This window comes from Heteronotia binoei, chromosome 1, assembly GCF_032191835.1.
Source record: "Heteronotia binoei isolate CCM8104 ecotype False Entrance Well chromosome 1, APGP_CSIRO_Hbin_v1, whole genome shotgun sequence".
Classification (NCBI taxonomy): Eukaryota; Metazoa; Chordata; class Lepidosauria; order Squamata; family Gekkonidae; genus Heteronotia; species Heteronotia binoei.
This window is the reverse complement of record NC_083223.1, coordinates 72797804-72818873: the sequence shown is the minus strand read 5'-3', so window position 1 is coordinate 72818873 and position 21070 is coordinate 72797804. Positions and strand designations below refer to the sequence as shown.

Sequence of the window (21070 nt, the reverse complement as noted above, 5' to 3'; positions counted from 1 at the left end):
GTAAGGTCTGGTGGCCATATGTCATTGTCATCAGTTTCAACCAATCTCGTTTGATGGTTTGTTACTCTTCTGTTTCTTTTGCCTTCATTTTTATGCCATTTATACATATATGCAAATTTTATGACATAGATGTCATTGAGGTGAAAAATAATATTGCAAAATATATTAACCAAAATCAAAATGTCCATGGAAAAATGTATTAACCTTTAACAGGAAAAAAATCGGTGTGAAGGAACAGAAGTGGTGCATGATTACTCAAAGGAAGGAGAATCAAAATGACCCAGAAAGCTTTCAAAATTCAGTCCTATCTGTAACAGTGATCTTATTCCTCTGGGGGAGGGGGCTCTTCCTTTACCCTTCTTTCTGTTGTTTTTGCTGTTATGCTTATGCCAAGGCCCAGAGCTAAAGGTTCTGCCACCCCAGGCAGAACCTGGCCCTCCACTCCCCCCGGAGCTGAATCGCGCACGATGATGTCATCTAAAGTGACATCATCGCTCTGGCGTGCTCTGCTGGCCCTGCCAGCTCCCTCTGAAGGAGGAAGGAGGGAGGGAGGGTGGGGCAAGGGGCAGGTTGAGGGTGGGGCAAGCTGAGGGCGGGGCAAGGTTCTTGCTCAGCCTGCTCCTTGCCGAGCCCTCCCACTCCCTTCAACGGAAGCTGGCTGGGAAGTGGCTGCCTGCATGCTTCTTCCTCCATTCCGATTTGGAATGGAGGAAAAAGCATGCGGGTGGCCACTTCACAGCCAGCTGAGACCCTCTGAACTGGGGAAGTGGGCTGGGCGAAGGGTGGGCCAAACAAGAATACTCGGCCTGCTCCTCACTGAGCTCTCCCCCCTCTTCAAAGGGAGCTGGTGGGGAAGCAGCCGCCTGCATGCTTCTTCCTCCATTCCGAATTGGAATGGAAGAAAAAGCATATGGGTGGCCGCTTCCCAGCCAGTTGAGTCCTTCTGAAGGGGGGAGGTGGGCTGGGCAAAGGGTGGGCCGAGCAAGAACACTCGGCCCACACCCTCCCCCCTTAAAAGGGAGCTGGCGGAGAAGTGGCCACCTGCATGCTTCTTCTAAATTGGAACAGAGGAAGAAGGACGTGGGCAGTCGCTGCCCAGCTACCTGAGTCCCTCTGAACAGGCAGAGCAGAGGGGCTGGGCGAGGGGCGGTTCAAGCGAGAGCACTCGGCTTGCCCTCAGCCCAGCTCACTCCCTCCCCTTCAGAGGGACTCAGCTGGCGGGGAAGCGGCACCCGTGTGCTTCTGCCTCCATTCCAAATCGTAATAGAGTAAGATTCATGCAGGAGGCTGCTTCTCAGCCAGCTTCATTGGTGCGAGCGGGGACAGGGAGGGGGTGCCTGCCCCTGCCCACGTGGCCCCCAAGGCACCCGCCTATCTGGCCTACTCCCATGCGCCAACCCTGCTTATGCCACTCAGACTTCATGTTGGCATTTTTTTCTAGATCAGAAGTATTTTGGAATTGCAGACAACTTATTCTCAAATCACCTCTATCTTTTCCTTTAGGTCCATGGAAGAAGAAGCAGGCAAAGGGAAGTAGCAAAGGGAAAAAGTGAACAAGAATTCTGTGTTGAGGAAGGAAGAGGTGGGAAGTGAAATGGAAAGAAGCAAGACAAAAGAAGATGGTGTAGAATCAGGATGAAACAACTCTGATCTGGGCACTTCAACAGTAAGACCTGGTCTTCTATGCAGGAAAACCTCTTTATTCAATCAGCTTGTAGAAAATCTGCATGTGCCACAGAGTACTTCATTTTCACTTGGATGAGATTCTTGGGCAATCCTGTGTTGAGACAGGCCTCCTTCAGTTCTGCATAGACCACTTCCACACACACTGAACACAAAACCACAACTACACTGAACATGAAAAGGAAATTTTATTAAACATGTCTACAGAACATGAGTTGGAAGTTTCATTTAAAAGCACAGGGGGATGTTAAGACAAGTGGTCAAAATAGAAAGGTACTACCGAATTATAATTAGTTCATTTTTGGCCACTAAAAGACAGAACGGAATCTCGTAGTGCACCAGTGCTTCGGTTCTTCCTGCTCAGCAGGTCGAGCAGTAATCAATCTATGCCCCAGGGAAACGTGGGCAGAAAGTTCTGGCAATGTTAAATAATAATTGTAATAGTTAATAAATAGTTCACTTGGTGCAGGCAGTTATGTCTATGAAGGAAAACCTAATTGTGTACACAGTTTCTACATGTGTTACAGCCCCACAGTAGGAATCTACACCAAAATATTTATTAGAAGGAATTTGGTCCGTACTACGCCACGTTTTCCATAGGGTAAAAAATAAAGTCCATCTATAGACATTTAGCACCAGACTGACTGACACAGCCTGGCTAAAACCCGCAAAATGTCTATAAGAAAAAATGGATGGCTTAGATTTCTTGGTTACTTCATTAGAGTAATTACGAGCAAACTGTACAAGTACATGCAACATACATCCTGGCCTATGTAGAACTAACATACATTATTAAATAATCTCTTTTGTTTGTTTCTTTTTCCTTTTTTACAAAACGTGCATGCAGCTTTGAACAGTTCCAAGTCATGCTGCTCTATTTTGTGAGATCACAAAATTATTGGCCCATAAAAGGAGGGATAACTTCTCAATGCACCTGCACATTCTGCAGTTTTTAGCACATTTACAGAAAAACACAAGGGATTCCAAGGCCAAGAAAGAACCAAAATGAACAAAATGCAAGTTTTCTTTTACTGCACCTTTGCCCACCTCCCCCCACCCCCATGATTACTTTTTGTTTAAAAAAATTCAAGCTTTGTGCTTGCATCAATCTCAAATAAATGTAAACTGAAATCTGATAAAAACATTAGTAAGTGCAGATTATTTCAACTGGAATTTCCAGTGAAAAACTGAACAACTCATACCATGCTCTAACCAGGGCAGACAAATGTGTCAAAAGTGACACGTTATCAGAGAAGCCTGGGAACAGCTGAAAGTGTCAGATGCTCAACTCCATTCCTGGTCAATATTTGGGATGTCAGTTACACATTTAAACACAAGAAGACAATGACTTTTCTCTTCTGGTCTGGTAAGATGATCATATTACAAATATCTTTTCCAATGTCCAAGTGAAAACCAAAGCTGCTTTTTTTAAAAAAAATCAAGTCTCCTGCATTAGTTGTAGCTGCAAATCTCCCTCATGCAAAATATTCATAAAACATAAGAAATTATGAAGGACAATGCAAATATATTCATTCTTTACATTGGATAATAACAAAAAACTCTAAGAAAAAGAATACATTAAATTACTTGATGGTCATTTATTCTGGCTTTCCACACTTGTTAGGAGAACCAGAACTGAGGAGCAATGAACATATTGTTGTCATACCATATGGCATATCAGGCAAATGAACACTTTTGGAGATGCTTACAGAGATATACTTCAGCCCTTTTTGGTTCGACTTAGAAAAAGAAAGGAAGGGTCTCTGTTAGCATCATGAAGACTTTTACCCAACTGGCAGATTAACACAGCAAAAACCAGTGGAAGTAACATATACAGGAACACTAGGAAGTTAACACTGTGTGGTCTCTGCAAAACAACAACAAAACCCCCAAAAACAAAACCCAAAAGGGAAGAGTGAGCATTTCCAGTTTAATCTAAAAGATCTCTTCTCATTACAATTATAAGCATCAGGGACTTTTTGCCAGATGGATTCTGTTTTGATATATTGTTTTGTTCGATCAACTTCAGCCACCTATTAACAAACTCAGACATATTTTTGGATAAACTACTACAGGCAAAATTGAAATGATTGTCTTTTTTTTTAAAAAAAATGCTCCTCACTGCTGTAAATAGCTTTTCCCCCGTTGATGTCCTGGGTAATAAGGGCTTTGATAGGGAGCACCTGCTGTTTTTGTTTATACTAAGAACGAATGCAGGGAGGCCCAGTAGAACTTTCCAGAGATGACTGGGAAGCCCTGCGAGTCAGAGGAGTCAACGTTGGATCCACCAGAGAAGATGGCGGAAATAATTTATACCAGCCTATTACAACGCTGGATAAATCAAGTTCTTCCAACAGGATCTGTGCAACTCCCATGAAGCATTTGTGATCCATCCGGCCATAGTCTCCCCAGACTATCACCTGCAAAAACCAATAGACAGAATCAAAGCATGTTCAATGAATATATTGTTCTGAGCAGTAGAAAGTCGTGGGATAGCACTACTGAATTTAGTTTATTTGGTATAATGCAGGGCTTTTTTTGAGCAGGAACACACAGGAATGTAGTTCCGGCTGGTTTGGCATCAAGAGGGGGTGGCCTAATATGTAAATAAGTTCCTGCTGGGCTTTTTCTACAAAAAAAGGCCCTGGTGTAATGTAAACAAATATGAGCTCTAACGTTGATGGTCCATGCTAGCCTGATCTTGTCAGATCTTGGGAGCTAAGCAGGGTTGGCCCTGGTTTATACTTCAGTGGAAGATCACTGGGAAATCTGGAATAGCTATGCAGATGAAGGAAATGATAAACTACCTCTGTTCGTCCTTTACGTTTACTAGAAAATGATTTTGTATGTGTGTAAAGTGCTGTCAAGTTGCAGCTGACTTAAGCCAACCCCAGCAAGGGGCTTTCAAGACAAATGAAAAGCAGTTTGCCATGGCCTTCCTCTGCAGAGTCTTCCTTAACGGTCTCCCTTTCAAATAGTGTCCCTGCTTAGTTTCTGGGATCTGTTGAGATAGGGCTTTACCAAGCTGCCTTCCCTCGCAGAAACATTATTACTTAGATGTAAATTATCATAAAAGAACTGTAAATTGTTCCTGAGTAACTATACTTAGGATTGGAGTATTACTATGAAATGTTATGTCCTTATTTGGGAAGGTTTAAAGGTCAACAATAAATTCACCCCTTGGAATGGACTCTTTATTTTTTTTAAGCCATTTTAAAACAAAAGAACCAACACTTGGCTTCTCATTTTAGTTTCATCCTCATGTAAGGTTAATAGGGAAAAACAAGCAGTGGACCTTGCAAGGACGAGTGGGAGGCTTTACATCTTCCAGTTTGGTGTAGTGGTTAAGTGTGTGGACTCTTATCTGGGAGAACCGGGTTTGATTCCCCACTCCTCCACTTGCACCTGCTGGAATGGCCTTGGGTCAGCCATAGCTCTGGCAGAGTTTGCCCTTGAAAGGGCAGCTGCTGTGAGAGCCCTCTCAGCCCCACCCACCTCACAGGGTGACTGTTGTGGGGGGGAGAAGATACAGGAGATTGTAAGCCGCACTGAGTCTCTGATTCAGAGAGAAGGGTGGTGTAAAAATCTGCAATTCTTCTTCTTCTTCTCTACATTCCCCTCCCCCACTATTCCTTCTTTCCACCCCATGGCAGTCTTCATACCTTCTTTCTTTTCCTACTTCCTTCTTTTCTTCCTACCCACAAGCAAACCTTTTAGCAGCTGCTTCCCCCCCAATCATCAGCTTTCCCTCCTTGCCTCTTTCTGACAGCCTCTCCCAAGGAAAAGTCTGGCTAAATTACAGCAGTTATGTGCTGGTTCCCAAGACCGTGTGTCATGCTGTCATGCTGATGGAGTTCTCCTCCATCAGGGAACATGATGGAGATATAGAGGGGATTCTTTCTAGGGCTGTTTTGGCTTTAAAATCCTGATTCCTCTCAGTGCTTCTCTTGACAGAAACCAAAGTTTGGAAGGCTCATTGAAATTGTTGTGGTTGTCTGAGAGCTCAGGGGGCTTTTTCTTAAAGCTACAGATGTCGTTTCTATTATTTGGGGGAGTAATCTCTCAAATCCTGCCCTCAGCAACCTGGGCTATCCTGATCTTGTCAGATCTCAGAAGCTAAGCAGGGTTGGCTCTGGTCAGTTATTTGGATGGGAGACCACCAAGGAATTCCAGGGATGCTACACAGGGGCATACAATGGCAAACTACCTCTGAATGTCTCTTGCCTTGAAAACTCTATGAGATTCCCACAAGGTGGCTTAAACTTGATGACAAAAATAATCTTTTAAGATTTCAGATTTTTTTGAAAGTTTGGGACTTTTTCAGGTCTGTAGAGAACCCCTCCTCTCATCTGTCACTAGCTCCATTTTGTGGATCTATTGATCCACACCCTATGGCCTGGTTTGGAATTAGATACATGATGATAAATTTGCAATGCATTGAGTTAGTGTAATCTTGGATTTCCTGTTTCTTGGTAGAAAGTACTATACCAAATTTGATAGAATCTAGCCCTGGTTGAATCAATGCCAACTGACTGAAAGAGTATACTAATATTTTAAAATTTAAATAGGTATGATTGGGATTAGTTATAACTCAATATTTTAGCAGTCCTTACACTGGCTGAATCAGAGGTTGAAACAATATGAAATAATTACTGACCTGAAGGACTTTACCATGAGGACTTTCATCAAAAACTAATGTCTGTTGGTATAAAGGATCAAGGGTTTTCCTTGCAATTCTTGTCTTTTTCTTCGCTACACAAGCCCCATTTTCCAACAGATACACTTTGACATACGGAGCTGTAAAACGGAAGCAACATCTGTTCTAAAGGCTAAATTAAAGAGACCTTTCTTTTCAAGGTATCTGTACTAAAGCAAAAAAAATTATAGAGAACACAGAAACAAAAACTACCTAAACAATATTTTTAAATAGAGCATCCGTCATAAAATTATCTGCCATATTTTTCACAAAGCTTCATGCATTTGACAATATTAACCTATTTTATTTGCATGATGATGTGAACGGGTGGATTGAATGTAAACACCAGAATTTTCTGCAGAACATACATGAGGCATTTGAAAACAGTTGTTTTCATTATGATAGTGGTTCTGCTTATAAGGTGGGAACTCTTCCACATGACAGTGCTTTTCTATGGCAGCCTATGTGCTATTGCAGCTATTGATGTAGTATAATGGCAATGGCACTTCTAGATACTGGGATTTTATTGCATTTTTGATGCCTCAGTCCCCACGGCAGCTGTTCCCTCCTCTGCATCACTGCGGAGGCTTTTCCTGAAATTTTGGGTAGGCTGGTAATTGATATACTAATATACTTTATTTTGATCTGTGAATTAATGATTTTAATATCCTCAAAAAACACCCTAGTAGGTGTTTTCCTTAGCCTCTTGGATACCATGGTTGTACATATAGAAGACACCTGTGCCATATCATACAGAGCATCTGAAAAGGGATATATATTCCAAAAATTTTCCACATGATAGCCCTTTGCTATGGCAGATGATGTGCTATTGCAGCTGCTGATGTAGCATAGTGGCAATAGTGCTTCCAGATACTGGGATTTTTCAGCCCCCCCCCCCATCCTGAATACCCCATGGCTTGATTCCCTATTATACTTTATGGGGACCATTGAATATAATGGTCACCATAGGGTATAATGGAACTGAAAAATTCAGGATTCCCAAAAAATCTCAAATCCAGATATTATACTAGCATTGGGATTCAGCACTATCAAGAAATACCAATATTTTTTCAGGTTCAATATACCTGAACCAATAAAATTCCCCCATTTTTTTGTACATCCTTAGCATGCACTATTAAAGAAGGCAACCTTGGACCCAGGAGATCTCAATAACTATAAACTAGTGAGAAGGTCTGACCTGTGACCTTCTGGTTTGGGTTATACCCCCCCCCTTGAAGAAACAGGCCCATAGTTTAGGGGTGCCCTTGGACTCAGACCTACTGCTGGATAAACTGGTGGCAGCTATGGGCAGGAGCGCCTTTTACCAGCTGTGGCCTTCCCTGGGCAGAAAAGATCTGGTCACTATGGTGCATACATTCGGTACATCTAGATTAGATTACTGCCGTGCACTTTTCATGGGGGTACCCTTGAAAAATGTTCAGAAACTTCAACTGGTGCAGAATGCTGCAGCCAGGATATTGACTGGGTTGTAGGAACCATATTGCTCCAATCTTGGCCCATCTACGGTGTCCCAATCTGTTTCTGAGCACAATTCAGGGTGCTGGTATTGCCCTTTAAAAGCCTGTATGAACAGGACCAGCATACTTGAAGGATGGCTTAGTCCAATATGAATCTATCTGACCACTAGGCATCACTTTGGGTGCCTTCTAAAATTTGGTGGGGAGCTGCTGAGGAGAAAGCCTCCTTGGCTGTGGCACCAAAATTCAGTCACTATCTCCCCAGAGAGACTTGTCTGTCTATTTCTGTTGTCAGATGATTTTCTTCTTTTGGCATTTTCTCAGTGATCCTACCTTCCTGCTTTATGTTTTTAATTTTTTAAAAAAATATTATGTGTGTATTTTAGCTTCATTTTGTCTTACTTATATGTTTTTGTTTGGTTTAGATACTTTAAAACATTTTTATTATGTATGTTTTTAATTTGTTAGGTGCCTTGGTGATCCTGATGAGGGCAGAAAAGCAAAATATAAACCGTAATAAATAAACAAACAAGCAGTGGATATTACTAATCAATAAATGTATTGACAGCTATTGGTAAGGACAGCAATAGTTTTGTGTATTTAAAACATTATTACATCATTCCAGAGAAATCAAAGGCAAGATATCAGTTGAATCCAGATGAATCTTCAAAGTAACAGCAGATCTGACCTGAGAAATGTGTCATTCCCTGTTTTGGATAAGGTTGCAATCCCATTAAGTGACCATGTTTGTAGCTTGGGGGTGCTCCTGGATCCAGGCTTCATGCTGGATAAACATGTGATAATGGTGCCCAGAGCTGCCTTTCAGCACCTTCAGCTGGTGAGTCAGCTGTGGCCCTTCCTTGACAGAAAAGATCTTGCCACTGTGATGCATGCCCTGAAAACATGTAGATTAGACTACTGCAATGCACTGTATGTAGGGCTGCCCTTGAACACTGTCCAGAAGCTACAGTTGGCACAGAATGCTGTGGCCAAAGTGTTGACTGGAGTGGGCCAAACCATATAACTTCAGTTTTGCTCCACCTACACCAGCTTCCAATTTGCTTCAGGATTCCCTTAAAGGCACTGGTATTGACCTTTAAAGGCCTGTACCACCTGGGATCAACACATGAACCTACCCACTCATTCTGATCATCCTTGGAGACCCTGATTCAGTTGTCCACATAATCTTAGGGTAGACAGGTGCTCACCTGAGAAAGGGCCTTCTCAGTCATAGAACCAAAATTAGGAGCTCCCTCGTCAGGGAGATTTGTCTGTCTCCATTTATTGATACCTTTTGCGACCAGGTGACAATTTTTTTTGACTGGCAATAAGAGTTTTTGGTCCTCATTCAAGTGTTCTTTGTTTATGTATTTTTAATTTTAACTGTATTTTAATTGTTCAAAGCAGGGGAGTCAACTGTATGGCCCAGGGCTTTAATCAAGCCCACAGCCATCCCCTCTTCTGTCCTCATCCTTTGAAGCTCCAAGGCTGCCAAAGTTCCCAGCTTTTTTCCCCTTGTCTTTGCAGGCTAAAATAGGAAGCAATTCTGGGCTTGCAAAGCTGCAAAGAAAATGTGGAATGGACTTTCCATTAAGGTCTCTGTGCCCCAACAGACTACTCTGGGACTACTATTGGGGCACAGAGACTTTAATGGAAAATCCATTCTATGTTTTCCTTGCAGGTTTGCATATGCTGCAATGCATTTTAATAGAGTGGAGCACAGTTTCACTTTTCAGTGCATATATGGCCAGTTAAAGCTGTTCGTTGCTGGGGCTGTGCAAATAAAGGGTTGATGCTTTGAGCCAGCATGTCTCTGCTGAATAGAACTGGTGTTTAGTGAGTACTCTAACCTGGGAACCCACAGTCAAAGGGGATATTACGCTGAAGAGCCACTGCCAATCTGAGTAGACCTGGGGCAGGGGAAGAAGCTTGCAATGCCTAGCCATTTCACGTTTTCCTAAGCCCAGAGCATTCTATATGTCTGGTATATATATATGTTTAGTTTCTGCCATGATCCTTATGGGGTTTTTTATTATTGGATGTTTTATTTTTAAAACTGCATTGCCAAATACCACTATTCCCCCACCTTCCAATTTTAAACAAAACACTGCAAGAGCTTTATTTTAACTAAAAATAATTTTAACTAAAAATATCTTTTTAACTAAAAATAATATCTTTAATTGTGTTTTTCTGTATACTTTATAAAGTTTATATCTCCATTATCTGGTATTACCTTTAATGATATGCATGGCCTGGTCCCACAAAGTCCTGTTTATGTCAAATCCGGCCCTCATAACAAAATAATTCAACATCCCTAGTTTAAAAGGTTTAATGTTTGTATGTTCTTTGTGTTGTAGACTCTGACTAGGTAGAAAGTCAATGTAATTTTTTTTTAAAAACAAAAAACCCAGTAAAGTATACCAGCGGTGAAAGAGGTGAAGGAACAGGCACACCTTCACTAATTTCAATAATGCCCACAAAGAAAGGAATGCATGGTGATTCATGGTTATTAGTTACTACCAGGCCTCATTTGGGGCAGCAGCTCATAGGAGCGGAGCTCTAGAACCTCTAAATTTTATTATGCTCTTTCTTTCTTACTGCTCACCCCCAATACTTGATTCTGTGCTCCACTGTTCAAACCCCCTGTGAGAATTTTGCTGAACTCTTAAAATTTGACAAACGTTCTAATATTTTCTTCCACAAAAAAGGGGGAAATAACCAAAACATATAAAGCAAACAAATGGAAATCTTCATGATGTCACTGTGGCCACATAGGAAAAAGTAATTTAAAAAGTATGATGAGAGTAAGGTTTTATTATGGCAATTATAACTCAAGAAGCATTTTAAGGAAGATGCAGAGCTGATACAATTTAGTACACCTTCTGGTGATGTCAGGGGTGTGTGACATATGCAAATGAGTTGTGCTAATGAGCTCCGGCACCTCTTTTTCTACTAAATGACCTCTGGTTATTACAGTGCTGAGAAGGAGAGATAGATGTTATACAATTTGCATGATCCTATTGTGTAGAGCTATTCATACCTGGGGTAGATTTAGAACCAGGCTTTTGTGTGAGGCTTCGAGCTCTAATGACTTCTACTTCTAACTGGCCTTTCTTATCCACCATTCCAATCTGAATGTCACCTGAAAAAAAGGAATATAAGTAAACAGGACAATAATGAATCTGCAATAATGCCCAGAAATATGCATTTTCATTATTTGTTTATTTAAAATCACATCCAAGCTCTTTACAAAAGTAGTCATAGCAGTATCCTGATGCAGCAGAAAATGGTCAAAATCATAATAACGTTTCTGACATGAGAAATAAAACTGTATTACCAGAATTACCAGTAATACCATACTGTATTACTATACTACCATATTAGAAAAAAAAACCAGCCTAAAGAGTTAAAACAAAAAGCAATCATCTTTAGAATATTATTCTTGCAGTTCTCAGAAGTTCATGGAGTTATAACTGCATTAAGGTCTGTAACAGAAAAGGCTCTCCCATGTTCCCTCACAGTTAAGCCTTGAATTGCAAAGATTCTATGACAAGGCCTCTCCAGTTGATTTCAATGAATGAGAGGCAGGGCTGCCAGGTCTGATTCAATAAATATCTGAGTTTTTGGGGGGTGGAGCCAGGAGCAAACGTGTGACAAGATGATTGAACTCCAAAGGGAGCATGCCTTTTAAATGCCTTCCCTCCATTTGGAAATAATGAAAGGTAGGGATACTTTCATCTGGGTCTCAAAGAATTGTATCCCCTGCTCCAATTTTTTTGAAACTTGGAGGTTGTGGTGGTGGTTTGAGGAGAGGCAGCTGATGATATGCTGAAAATCTGGTGCCTCTACCTCACAAAACAACCCCCCTTTGAGCCCCAAATACCCACAGATCAATTCTCCATTATACCCTATGGGAATAATGGAATTTACAAGTTAAGGAATTTATAGGCTAAAATCAGCATTCTGGATTGTGTTTAGAAAGCAATGGGATTTCTGCAGAATGTGTTGAATAGCAAACTGCTTTCCTAGTAGAAAAGCTGTGGTTTTCTGCATTAGTTGAAGTTTCTGAATCTGAACCATGTTCAAGGGCAGCCCCATTTACAGTAGTCACTCCTAAAAGCTACAAGGTACAGAGGATGACAAAGTGAGGCTCCTGGGAATCAGTTCCTAAGAAGTCTTAACATCTCAGTGCTACATTCTTGTAACAACAGAAGAATAAGAAAATGAAATACAGTGTTGGGTACTGACGACTTCTGACACTTGACATTCTGGACTTGGGTCTGAAAGCAGACAGAAGTGGATGTTCTTTCACTAATAGTTTTTTAAAATGCCAAAGTCAGCTCAACAGCAAACTAAAGAGGTGTAAATTACAAACTTGGCCCAAGAACAGACATAAGTGGTTTTTTCTCTGTTTGCCTGCATCAGCAGGGGGTGCCATAGCACAGCCATGCCCAAATACAGCAACTGTTTCTGTGCCCCCAAATAAGTCTTCAAAGCATTAGTTTACAAAGCTAAGAAAGTCTGCTAAAAATTAAAAGGTCACTGAACTAAAATATCAGTCCAAAAGACTGCTTATCTGTTGTTTTGCCTAAACCACATATGAATTGGGCTGAAAACTGCATTGACTAAAATCAGCAGGTTAAAATGTGATTTGTATGTAATCTTATACATGGTTTATATGCATTGCAGGTCTAATCAGATGGAATTTATTTTGGAGTTCTTCCAAATTCAACAATCCTGTCACTTTGTCTCTCTGTGAATGAACAAGGAAGGTTAAAAAACCAAACTGCTGATAGATAACTGCTGAGCTCTAAAGAAGGGTAAAGTAAACCACTGAGAAGTTAAATATTTGGCTCACAAGTAATACAAGAAACTGAGACAGAGTCATAAAGAGAATTGAATGAAACATCTGATGTTTCATTATGCAATTAGCTCTTGCTCCTGGATAAAAACTTCAAAAACATTCTCCCACTAAGGTCAAACAGATCATCCCACTATCCTTAATGGAACTAAAAAAAAAGAAAACAACAGTATACTGAGGTAAACACCACACCTTCTACAGAAATATTAGAGATTTAGTGCTCCATAAAAAATGCAGCTATTTCTTTATGACTTAATGGCAGTCCTCAGCAGATAATAAAGAGAGTGAAACCAGGATAAATGAGAAACACAGAAAATGACTTTAAAAACCAACATATTTTCTTCTAACAGTCTGTTCATTATATGTGCTCCTTTCATCAATATGCATTAAAAAGTCTTACCTAAATACAATGAACAAATAAGCGATATACCAACTGGGATTAAAGAGCATCAATATGATCCAATAGGACAGGGAAAGGGAAGGTCTGAGCAAATACAGCCCATGAAAGCACAGCATCATAAAACAGTCTCTGAGTTCTCATATACCTTCTTAATGAAAACAGATCTACTCTTACCCATTGCAGGAGTTGCTAAGGTCTGTCGACCTACTAGCTGGGCAGGTCCAAGGCCATCAAGGAAATCACTGAACTGACTGTCAGCACCCAGTCGAACTCCTGGAAATATTAGGCTGAAGTGCAATGAACAAAGGAAAACAGAAACAGTTCTTAGCCACACGTTATAATCTGTTTAAGTTCTCTGACCTCCTCATAATATGTGACGTATGCTGTGCCACATTTATAGTGAAGCCTAGGCACAGCAGTGGATATGCTGTTGATGATCATTGACTAAATCATATATGTTAGGAGCTGTACAGTTGCTGACAATTTCTTTATTTTGATTGCATTTAATTCATAGATGCTGAATTTTACTAAAGTGAAATGATTTGATCAAAATTTAACCTCTGTAAAAAGAAAAAAAAAGGTTCTATATAAACTGTCAAGTCAATAATCACTCACATGTCTCCCCAATGCTGAATATTTTTTAATCTCTCAGCACACTTGATGCAAAACCATTTTGTGTATATAACAGCCCTTTGATTTATTATGAATCAGATTTATTGTCTTCATGTCATGAAAAGCTTCAGGTTTCACAGATTAAACTTCTTTTAATGGGGACAAGAGATTTTTCCTCCAGGCCTGCTAGCAAACCTAATTAGAAGGTAGAGATTCTATGTCCTCCCTTTTCTACTTCAGCCCTCCTTGCCTTGCCTTGATCTGACATTGCTCCTGCCTCAGATTTAAGGCACTCATGCTGCAGTGGTAAAAACAAAAGCGGGACTTCTTCAGTCCCTGATTACTTGGTGTCCTCTGGTGAACCTGCAGCCTGCTGATTAAGAGCTTCCTCACAAGCCCTGCTCTTCATGCTTCATCTCTCCAGAACTTAGGCAGATGGCAAATAGAGACAGGCCTTTGTCCCTAGCACACTGACCGAAGTGAAAACCATTACAATGCTGTTTAGCCACCTTGTGTACTAATACCCTCACTCATATTTAGGTTGAACTAGCTTAATTAAATGACAGATCTAAATAATAAGCTGTATCAGTATATCTGAAGGCAGGGTGAGCTAGGCAGCCAACGCTGACCATCAGTTGGGCAACTTCCACCTGACTCCCTCCCAATTTGACCAATGACTTTGCTGGCTTCACTTATGCTTGCCTGCACCTGCATATTGTTGAGAGTTACCAAGCTTCATTTTCTTCCCACAGCATTTTGCACAGTCTTCTGCTTGCCTGGGAGGAAATGAATAGCCTTTTTATGGCCTCCTTAAGCCTTTTCTCCATAAGCTAGAAATTAACAGCCACTGCCAATTCAGACTTTTGCCTTCCAGGTAATGAAAAAGGGTAAGGACAACACCAACCTGGCCCTAACAGCCATGAATGGATTTTTCAGTTCTGGCAACTCCCCTTCCCCCCTTGAGACTCAACTGGCATATACTCTACTTGCATTTAGGTGCCAGGCCAAAACACTTCTTTTTACCCAGGCTTTTAAATAAGGTATTGGTCTTTAAACATTGTTTTTACTACCTGTTTCTAGTTTGATGACTGTTTTATAACAATCACCTTAGGCTGCTAAAAGCACCTAAGAGATGGAGGGACCCTGATTACGAGTTCAACTTACTTTCCCTCAGAGCTGTAACTGTTGATGCTGCCATCAGTTGACTCCCGACTTGGCTGCCGAACCATTCGACTTCTCATTTCCGCTGCCATACCTGTTTCTGTGCTTCTCTGGATCGTGCTTTTTAGCTTCTTGTTGCCTGTCTCTAAAAGACAAAGGAAAGAGAAGCAAGAGCTGAAACAATACAGGTCTTTAATGTGTGTTCATCTAGATCAATGAAGTTTAAGAAAAATTAAGTCCTAATAATGTTACTACACATGCGTGTCCTGCATTATCAAGAACATGGTTTAGTAATGGATTGGGACATTCTGTACATAAACTCTGATCTTACAAGGGAAGAACAGCTGCCAATTAATCAGTTGTCCTATGAAAGTATTTATTTTATTTTATAAGCCATTAGTGCTATAACCTCCTAAACAACCAATGATATTTTCTACAGGGTATATTGGCACTGTGTACAAAAATCATTCTGTTGTCCCTAGTATATTCCACTGAATGTCCTTTCATTATGAGATAAAATGCAACAGTTCTTAATTCAGCTTTCCTTACACATGCACATGATCTTATACTTATTTCAGGTATCAGGCTGAAATTGTCAGCACAAAAGCAGTCAACTTTCATAGTTTATAATAGTTTTAATATTGTTTAATTTGTAATCTAGGATAGTCCTTCACCTGCTGAAATCAACTGCACAGCTATACATTTTAATGGAGCATAATTATTGTGTGCCCAGAAGCACTGAAGCTTCCCAGAAGGCAGCTGCTTAGGGTTGCCAGGTCTAGGGTTGCCAAATCCAATTCAAGAAATACCTGGGGACTTTGGGGGTGGAGCCAGGAGACATTGGGGCGGAGCCAGAAGCAAGGGTGTGACAAGCATAACTGAACTCCAAGGGAGTTCTGGCCATCACATTTAAAAGGATCGCACACCTTTTTAAATGCCTTATTTTGGGGCTCATAGAATTGGACCCCTTGGACCAATCTTTTTGAAACTTTGGGGGTATTTTGGGGAGAGGCACTGGATGCCATGCTGCAAACTTGGTGCCTCTACCTCAAACACAGCCCCCCCCCCCAGATACCCATGGATCAATACTCCATTATTTTCTATGGGAGTAAGTCTCCATAGGGAATAATAGAGTTCCCAGTAGCCATTTCCCTCCCCCCACTTTCTGATGATCCTGAAGTGGATGGAGGGCCTCCAAACTGGGGGATCCCCTGCCCCCACTTGGGGATTGGCAACCCTACATAAACAGGTTCCTATATAAAGACTCTGAAAACAATGCAAAACAAGCACAGAGACACACACCCTCTTACTGGCTCTACAAAGACTTCTGTTCATGCTCCCTCTCTCTCTCACAAAAGCACACACACACACTTAACTGTCTTTGGTGCCTCCACAACGAGGTCTGAAAAGTACAGGGGCTACGCTGCTCTCTTTTATACACACACTTTCTTGCTCTGAAACGAAAGCAAAACAAACTGAGGGGCTGTGCTCTGACGAGGTCTGTTGCTGACCCTTCCCCATGACGTACTTCCTGCTTAACTTTAAAGGCGCACACACACATTTTAAAACCAAACCTGTTTGCAGGTTTCTAAACCTGCCGGAGATCTACAGGTACATGGTGGCTGTGTGGGACGGGCTTCTCCCACCAGCCAGCTGGCTGGGGGTGGGGGGAAGCCTGTAAAACTGGGGGATCCCCTGCCAAACCTGAGGATTAGGAAGGTTGACATTGGAGGTGGAGATCTCCTGGCTCCACCCCTGAAGTCCCCAGATATTTCTTGAATTGGATTTGGCAACCCTAGACCTGGCAACTCCCACCCCCCAAACCTGAGGATTGGGAAGCCTAGCCAGGTCCCACTTGGCAACCAACGAGGGATGCCAAGAGGGGGGACTTACCTGAAGAAAGTGAAAGACCCAGACCTCATCAATGACATAACACAGGAAGTGCCATCATCATACTGGCTTCTACCATACAGTTTTTGCTCAAACACCAGAGCATCACCTGGATGACATTGGTGTGATGATGTCACTTCCTGTGTGGCACTGGCAACAAGGCCTGGGCCTGACTCTTTTCTATGTAAATTCCCCCGCCAACAAGCTTATTGGTGGCTGGAGGACAGGATGTGGCAGTTGGGCACCCCCGTCTCTGCCTGGCAATCCTACATAAGCTTCAAGAGCATCCATCTTGCAATGTGAAGCTCAGGGCCAAGTACACAAGTTGGGTCCTGATTTCCTTGACCCTATTTGCTTTCCCTGCAGGCACCCAGAATGCTCATTTAAAACTGGCGGAGGGGGGCTATTTGGTTTGGGACTGTGGTGTGGGGAGCAAGGCCCTTCCTCCTGGACCATTTTCTTTGAAAATGACTCTCAGGGTGTACTTTGCAGCAGTATGTGCAGTGTTCTATCAATATGCAGTTGTAAAGGAGAGAAATAAGAAGGAAACCAGGACATGTACTTTGTCCTTCAATAATGGCAGACAAGATGAAATATAACTTCCCCACTACTATGGATCTATTGACAGCTACGTAAGTGTCAGGTGAAATCTCTCTCTTGCATTCTTTGTTTTTGTGGTGTGAGGACCAGCAGGCTAAGTGCCTTGAATGAAATGAAATGTGAGACCAATGATATTCCACAGAATCTTTCAACAAACATATGGTTGATATGCAGGGGTATCTTGCCAGACATTTATATGAAAAATATTGACTGAAGGTAAAAAACATGAAAATTACTGACCTAAAGGAAACCTACACATCCCAGCTCCACCCAAACTGGATCCATATTGTCACTTTAATTGTCATAGTGCAAACTGAACCTTTCAATACACCAAATAAAGTGGCATGCTATGCAAAGCAAATAGAATAGGGCTGCCGAGTTCTACCTCACTTGTGTGTAAAAGACGTTGAAAAAAACCATGCTTTATTAATGTAAGATAATCGATTTATTTTACTACTATAATATTCCACCAGTGCTAGGGGATGAGAATACTCTGGGATTAACCCACTGTGGCCTACAACAACATTGGGAGATTTGGAATAATTTTCCAAGGTTACCCAATGACAGAATTCCAATCTAAGCCAAGATCAAATGCTAAGGGATGAGCTATTTCACTGTATTAATGCATCGGAACACAGAGTGAGGGTGTTAGTACACAAGGTGGCTAGACAACACTCTAATGGTTTTCATTTTCTTGGACATTCTGTAAACAGCAAACATAAATATCAAAATAAAACGTTACTAAAATGCTTTTGTAAAAGTTAATTGATATGCAAATTCAATTTTTGGCAGTTCAGTTAAGATGACAGATATGTGAAAGGCTTTTCAAAACACCAATAAAACACCACCCTATCTGAGCATGTTGTTATCATTGTAAAAGCAATCCTGTTTGCCCACTGTGTGACTATTCAGTCTGCTGACTGGGATTCCATTCCCAGTTAAATATTTGGTTGTGAGACAGATGACACAGATTTGCAGATCTTGCTATACAGATGTTTTGTCCCCAGCTGCTTGATAAACCAGTCCTTTCCACTCTTCCTGCAAGTAGTACTTTGCCCATTGAAATTCAGGGCTGCATGAACACAATGATGTTCAAGAACGTTTTAGGTGGGGTTCCACCACTACTGTGAAATTCTTGTGTTATAAAAAAGATTTGACAATACAACACAAAGAAAACTGGAAGGGCACCAGAATCAAAATTCCAAGCAGGTTTATCACTTTAGGATTAACATATGTAAGCAAAATTCTAACAAAATTTACAAAAAATTATAGAAATAGAGTTTGCTATGTATGTAAATCTAAAAAGTAGATAAATTTTATTCATACATACAGAATGCAGAATATAAAAGGTTAGCCAACATTGCTTTCCACATTTCTTGCAGTTATTATTGTATCCCTGCAGACCTTTTGAGTTCACATAATTATTTTGACAACAGAAATATTGAATTTAAACAAGCTTAAGCACCTTCCTACACCAAAATGATTCTTTCAGAACCTACCAGTGAATCAAAAGAATCCTGTAAATCAATTGTCAAGTTGGTGCTGAGGGGTGACTGGAAGATTATTCATATATTAGATGATTTTCCTTATCGGCTTTAAGGAACAATGATAGACGCAAAAGAATTGTTAATACAGAGAAATGTTAGGTGCTTGTGTCAATAACCCCATATTAAGTAATAACAAATATCCAAAGATAAAAGGGTGATGTACCTATTACCAAGGCAAGTTTTCATGTTATTTTCTTCTCAGACACTGAATTTCAAAAGATACCATGCAACAATTTACAATGATGTAGAGATGCTATGAGGTCAATGGTACTATTTGATTATGAAAAACTGACGCATTTCCATTAGTTAATCGTTGTTCATACTAAAATCACTCTGCAGCTATATATGTAGTTGTGTTGCACACACATTTCACACACAGAGAGAGATTTATAAAATAGCAGTGCAAGTGTTTGTGGCTATTCATCTTGGTTTTAGCAGAAAAAAAAATTCATGTTAAGACATAACCATTTAAAGCAGGAATACTTTCATATATCTGTTGATTCAGAAACAAATTCCATACAAAATAGCAAAATGTAAAAACACAAATTGTATAATATTTCCTCAAAGTATTTACTTTTTGGTCACCAATTCATTTGGAACATGTATCAGCATCTATGGATTAAGATATACAAATAACATAGAGAAGACTCTTCAGGCAATGAACCAGTTCATTATTACAGAACAAAACTATTATGGCATTGGGAATTGAACCAGATTTTATCAAGAAGCTGGAAAATATTTTTACATGCACATGCTGTTGCTCAGCTTGCTGTTTCATATATGTAGGTCACACAGTTTATCTAATTCTTACCACTGATTACACTGATCCTCTCAGTTCTGTATTGAATACTGTGACTGTCATGGGATCACAGGACACATTTTTGAAGTAGGACAGGGAGAATAAGATATGCTGGTCCATTAAATAGTTAACTCATCATAATGCATGTGAAATGTTTAAAAACCCAACATATTTAGCATTTTTTCCTTGCATCTGAAATCAGCCTAAAGAGGGCTACCTAAATTCTTACTTGCAGCACAAGTTACATTATGATTCAATTTTTAGTGCTTTGGGGAGAGTGGTTTGTAAAAGTTATAGATACTTTTGGTCTAAGTAGCCCCTTTCTTTCGCATACCCGACGTCTCTCTGAGAGCACAAAGTGATTCCCTCCTCCCCTGATCTTCCTACTGGGCTGCTAGGTGCCTGCTTCCCACCAGCTGTCCACCCTACTGGTTCTATCAGGGCTTGGATGAGATAGGTTGCCAGTCCTTAGTCCTTGCCCTTGCTTTTCCCTGACTGTTCTGTTGGGTTGCTGTTGGACTTACTTGCCCCGATGCAGAGCTCTCTGGAACTGACCTGGCTTCTATCCAGTGTTCCCTCTAAGCTGAGTCAGTGTGAGCTAGATCACAGTTTTTTAGCCTCTGGCTCACACATTTTTGTCTTAGCGTAGGAAAAATGCCTCCCCAGCAAACTAATTTATGCAGTAGCCAAATTGCTTGCTCACAACTTTAATGCCAGTAACTCACAAAGTAGAATTTTTGCTCACAAGACTCCATAACTTAGAGGAAACATTGCTTCTATCCTGGATTGCCTTTGTGCAGGCTGCCCTGTCCTGGCTTCCGCTGAAGCTTGATTTGGTGCAAGCTGCTCCAGCCCCACCCTGGCTTCTGCAGAAGCTGTGGAAGCTGCTATCATCTCTAGGCCACTCCAATGTTGAGCCCCTGACTTCATCTGGACTTAGGATGCTGGGTAAGGGCCCTGTGTTGTCACCTGGTAGGCTGCTAGGCTTTCTGGGAGCAGGGCTGGGGCTGCTGGGAGCAGCATCTTCCATGATGGAACTGGAGATTCTGCTCCTGAGTCCAATGGCATCACCAGACAACCAGGAGGCTACTTTCTTGATTAAATTTGTAAATGTTTATTATTTATTTAAAGGATTTTTTTAAAAAAAATTCTGCCATTCTACCAAAATGGAACTCAGGCCAGCTTCAAAATTCTAAAGAATCATAATATATATCTTGTATTGTAACAGCGAATCAGCCAAATCTTTGGTTACTTACATCTAGGAATTAGAGCTGTGAACTGTCAAGACAGATCTTTCTATAAATGTGAACAATGGCCCAGGTTTGCAGAAAAATCTGAACTCT

At 41.0% G+C, this 21070-nt stretch overlaps 1 protein-coding gene across 35 annotated transcripts in view; it reads right to left on the bottom strand.

The window, feature by feature from the left end:
• Window positions 1-1852: 1852 nt before the first annotated feature.
• RIMS1 (regulating synaptic membrane exocytosis 1) overlaps window positions 1853-21070 on the bottom strand; it is a 479645-nt gene continuing 460427 nt past the window's right edge. For all 35 annotated transcript variants that reach the window (XM_060235941.1, XM_060235653.1, XM_060235663.1 and 32 more), the window contains 5 exons: window positions 14895-15036; window positions 13293-13405; window positions 10898-10999; window positions 6341-6480; window positions 1853-4103 (listed from right to left, as the gene is read on the bottom strand). In XM_060235941.1, coding sequence (XP_060091924.1) covers window positions 3885-4103; window positions 6341-6480; window positions 10898-10999; window positions 13293-13405; window positions 14895-15036 — 716 coding nt within the window. In that variant the 3' untranslated portion in view covers window positions 1853-3884. The remainder of the gene's footprint in view (window positions 4104-6340; window positions 6481-10897; window positions 11000-13292; window positions 13406-14894; window positions 15037-21070) is intronic.